Source organism: Lates calcarifer, linkage group LG9 (genome assembly GCF_001640805.2).
Source record: "Lates calcarifer isolate ASB-BC8 linkage group LG9, TLL_Latcal_v3, whole genome shotgun sequence".
NCBI lineage: Eukaryota > Metazoa > Chordata > Actinopteri > Centropomidae > Lates > Lates calcarifer.
Window position 1 is genome coordinate 8,570,689 of NC_066841.1, and position 5,143 is coordinate 8,575,831.

At 37.6% G+C, this 5,143-nt stretch overlaps 1 protein-coding gene across 1 annotated transcript; it reads right to left on the bottom strand.

The window, feature by feature from the left end:
• Positions 1 to 366: 366 nt before the first annotated feature.
• Positions 367 to 4,109, bottom strand: clic3 (chloride intracellular channel 3). Its single transcript, XM_018670432.2, has 7 exons — positions 3,943 to 4,109; positions 3,698 to 3,808; positions 2,888 to 2,997; positions 2,085 to 2,210; positions 1,868 to 1,974; positions 1,601 to 1,776; positions 367 to 1,408 (listed from the first exon to the last, which is right to left on the bottom strand). Exons 2-7 carry the CDS (start codon positions 3,779 to 3,781, stop codon positions 1,244 to 1,246), a joined length of 768 nt encoding a protein of 255 aa, XP_018525948.1. The 5' UTR covers positions 3,782 to 3,808; positions 3,943 to 4,109; the 3' UTR covers positions 367 to 1,243.
• Between the last annotated feature and the right edge of the window lie 1,034 nt (positions 4,110 to 5,143).

Sequence of the window (5,143 nt, forward strand, 5' to 3'; positions counted from 1 at the left end):
ATAGCGCTTCTGATGTCCGCTGTTGCCTTGGTACCAAAGCATTTGTCCAATCAGAAGCGGGCAAGGCACACTCTGGTCTTCCTGTTTACAAAGCAAAGAAGGGGTGAAAAAAAAACACTAAAAGAGGGGAACCTCCCGACAAAGATCTTGTGCACCCTATTCATATTTACTCCACACAACGATTTGATTAAACATTTTGATTGGTTTGTGGCACAGCAGTACAACAGGAGAAGAAGAAGAAGAAGAAGAAGAAGAAGAAAAACATGAGCATATTATATTATACAGTAGTTATACATTTCCTTTACTGAAGTAATGGATCTGATTACCTTTGTCCACCACTGGAAAGCTTCCAAAATAATACATTCCTACTTTTTTGATGCTTTTATTAAATGTAAAAGTTATTTCTACTTCTGGGGATGGACAGGCATGGAAACATTTCATACAACACATTTCTACAAGATCAGGAAAAGGGGGTAAAAAGACAGACATGCACATACAGGTTCAGGCGTACAGTATATGCACATTTGCATTCAATAAAAAATGTACAGTGTTGCTTGTCTTTCCTGAAAGATAAGTAAGAAAATTAGATATTAGTTACCATGACAACAAAATTCAGATTTTCCTACTTTCTTACTTTTTAATTCCCCAATTCAAAACTAGCCTTATAATCACACTGAACAGTCATTTTGTTTCACTTATTTTGTCTTTTTTTTTTTTCTTTTTTTCTTTTTTTTTTCTTTTTTTTATTACATATACTCTTATTCTTCATTCTTTTTGAATTACTTAAAAAATGGAACTGTGGACATAGATTATGTCCTTGTATTTTCTGTCATGGTGAAATTAAAAAAAAAACTTAAAGCAAAAAGTCTGTCTGGCTTATCCATAGCAATTTGTTTTTAACTTTCTGAAAGCTTAAAAAGACAAAAAAAAAATGCTTCTGCTTCACCTGATTCACATAAAAATGTAATGAATTATCTGCAATCAATTCTGAGTAAATGCTTAGACACAATACATGCATGTACACTGAAATATTCTGTGGGATTTACAGTGCTATCTCACTCTTACAGGGGCTGAATAAAAGAATCCACATCAGTACAACTAGAGCATGTCATAGTACATACAGTATATACAAATACAAATCTTAAGCAGCTTTGAAGTAATAACAAAACATTTTATAGAAAACTTATCATTGAACATGTCTTTGCAAACAGTTTTCATTATCCAGACTCTGTTGTTCATTGATCTATTTGTTCAGGTACTTGGCCACAGATTGATAGGCAATGAGGATCTCCGAGTCATTTGGGCAGGTGTACCGAAACTCATCTTGTTTGTAGGCGTTTTCCAGGTAACGTGTCAGACCTTTCAGCTCTGCAGGGATGGCAAAGTCACGGTACTCCTTACACACCACCTGGAAGAAGAGGGATTTTAAGATTACATTATTTCCAAAATACATAAGTGGAATTTCAATAAAATATTAGAAAGGTATATGGATAATTAGCATCTTTTAAATCCTCTTTACTATTATGATAATGAGAAAGATATTCCTGCCCTTCATTGAAATAAACTTTCAGTGCACCAAGTGTCATTGAATTCTGGTCACCTTAACAATGTTGAGTTTGGGAAGCAAGTTACAGTCTGCCAAGGAGAGGGTGTCACCATCCAGGTAGAGTCGTGAGGACTCATTGATGTTGGGGTTCCGGTCCAGCTCATAAGGGAGAGGCGTCTCTAGGTACATGCTCAGCTTCACCAGAGTTGCTAGAAATTTTTTCTCTAGCACTAAAAAACAGTTACAGTTTCTACAGGTCACAGTCTCTCTCATGTGGCTATATAAGAAACATAAATTACTGTGAATTAATTTTGAACTCACTGTCATTTAGTCCGGGATTGGGATTCTTTATATATGCTGAGAATTTTCGGAAGATGTCTTCTCCAGCACCGCTGGACTCTTTGTACTGACAGCACAATTTTGGATAACTGTCAGAGATAGAATAAGAATGCTGTGAGGGTCGGTGCAGTTATGAAGACAGAAAATGTATTAAACTATCAGCTTGTATCCTTTAATGCCTCTAATGAAAACCACTCACTGTGGTGGGGCTAAGTTCTCCTCCAGGAACTCCTCAATCTTGTTAGTGTCCGTTTTGACCTCATCGTTGTAGATGAGGAAGGGAGGCTGAGAGCCTGGAGCCAAAGTCTTCAGCACTTCAGGTGCCCTGGAAAAGAAGAGCAGGAAACAAACAAGGTTTAGCTTATCAGCACTGATTTGACAAAAAAAAAAAAAAAACTGAGTACAGGAGCTGCCTTGAGTTTTGTCTAGTTTTCTTTAGTTGCCACAAAGAGGTCTATTATTATAAACTTTTTTCTATGTATTTATTGAGCTACTTGTTAAATTAAAGTATATATTCTGTAAATGTTTCTAACAACACCCTGCTGTTCCAAGTTATTACAGACAATGTGTTCTATTCTTATTTTGGTGGGATATTATTTCTATGCCTGATTTTACTAATTTGTAAATTCAAATTCCTATTCATTGTAATTATCACACTGTGCCCTTCTCACTCAATGTATGCTGGCATGAGCTCCTGTTCCCCTGCAGCCCTGACTGAGATTTAATGGGTGGAAAACTGAAGTCCAATTCATAATAAACAATTGTAAATCAGGTTTTCCTCTTTTCAACTGCAACACTTTTTTAAAAAAAGGTCCATCAACATTGTCATGTTTGTTAGGCCTCACATCAGCCTTTTCTTCACAATCACTTTGAAATACAGGGGGTGGGAACAATAAGATGAACACCAGTAAACTATAATACAATACAATGCCTTATCTGATTATACCATAGGAAAAAAAAAAGATCAAATACTAATAGAAGAAGGGGGGAAAGTGTTCTTACCTCCTCATGTCTACAGTGGTGAGGGTAAAGTTGGCCCCTTTCAGCCAAAGAATCATGAAGAGTCTCTGACAGAAGGGGCAGTTCCCCACACTCTCAGCATCCACACTGGCCTGACAGACAAACAGACATTACGTTAAAAACACGAGTCGTGTATCAAACTGGCACACTGTTGGCTTTGGCATTAGCACTGTACTGTATCTGACCAAACTGTGAATACCTGTACAGGCATTCTTGTCGAGCCTGCTCTGCTCTGACAGTCTAAAAGCAGCTGCTGAGGAATTTCAAATGGAGGGTTAAGGCTGGTTTCCACCCTATATTGACCAACCTGGTATTTTAAATGCTGTTTGCTATCTCAACTATATCATAGTGTATATTTAACACTACAGCCAGATATTGCTGAATCACAGGCTCGTGTGGAAACTAAGGCAGTTTGAAAGGGCAGGACACAGGTTTCCAAACTGGACGGGCCTCTTTTCAGTTTCTGCTGTTCACTGATGCAACAGTCCAACATTATTATCCTATGCAATATCAGGAAATAAATGAACAATTAACAATAATCAGTTAAGTAGCTGAAAATACTGAAGAAACACATCTCTTAGATGTACAGGGAAAGCAGACAGTTAAAATGAAAAAAGGAAAGTACTGATTTAGTTATATTTTAGTTAAAATAACTGCAAGCTTACTGAACTCTGGGTACAAATAGATCCACATCTGTAGGGCTAATTTTAAAGTCGTTTTTTTAAACATCAAACATACAACATACAACATACAACATACAACGTAACACATCACAATTATTGTAGGTCTTACTTTAACGAAGAGTTCAATCTTCGGGGCGTTAGTCATCTCTCTGTCTCTCTTTCTGTCATTTTCTCTCTGTCTTGCAACGTCCATGTATCTGTCCTGGATATGTATCTGTCACTGTCGAACCAAAGACAAGCCAGAGATTATAAAAAGTAATTGAGAAGTTTATATTCTTATGTAATAATGACTATTTTGCAGTCTAATTCTTTCATGAAACAGAAGTAAGATGTATTACTGAAGCCTATACTCACGGTGGTGGTCACAGTCAGCGCAGGATGGCAGAACACTGCTTTACTCCACCTGTAATTTCTTTTTAATTGCACTGATCCACCTCTCCTTTTCCTCCCTCTCTTCTCTTCTCTTGGTTTTGCCTGTTTCTGTTTTTTGTTCATCCCTCACCACACCTGTCAAGCTTTGAGAGGCAGCCTACACCCCCTCCTGCCTTTCCAGTCAAACCAGCATATCTGGATCTCTCCTCTCAACCTCTCGGCCTTCCAGCATATTCTCTGAAAGAACTCGCTCAATCTGTTACTGTCCCTGTTTGTCCACTTTGGTTGAAATCTGCCTCTGTCTACTACATTTTGCTCTTTGTCTCCTCCTCTACATAAAATGAATGACTTAAGTCAGTAGTATAGGTGGGTTAATAGAGGTTGACACATGAGAAGAAGGCTAACTGTATGGTTTGTTTATGTGGCAAAATTTGAAATGCTTTAGGTGTCGAAAGTACTTATTTTTTAGAAAACACAACACAACAAAGAAGTAAAATAATAATTAACTATTGCAAATGCAGCACAGTTCATGTTGTTAAACATTTTAAAGATGTGAAACATGGTGCACCAAGATAATATAAATGATTTGTGTACAGTGATTATACAACATGACTCTGTTTAGTTCCCTCAAATACTATATTTGATCACACTACATTATCTGGGCAAAAGTGCATTGACAACCAACCATTACAGTCATAATTGATTGCTGACCATGTCACGCAAAACCTGTAATATATAACTATAACAGCCCAACAGATCTGTGGAACCTGGCTGCGGGGATGTGCTCTCATTCAGCCACAGGAATATTGGAGAAGGGATCTAATGTTGGGCTTTGACATCCGGCTCAAAGTTGGTGTTTGAGCCCAAAGGTGTTGAACATTGAGGTCAGGGCTCTATAAAGAGCAAAAATACAAAGTCCACACACTTTTGGCTATATAGTGTATTTTACTTATCTGAAGGAGTGGGGGAATGGTCATGTTGAGGATATGAGATCATCTTTAGCTCACCTGAAATACAATACCTGGCTTTATTACTCTCACTCTCTCTCACTCTGTTTTGTCAATAGTGTTTCTGTGTTTTGGTGTCTCCTGCTTGTTTCCTGTCATCCCTCGTGTTTGATGTGTTTGTTTTGTGTTCATCCCACAGCCTTCTTTCAGTCGTTGATCAGCATTCATGACAGACA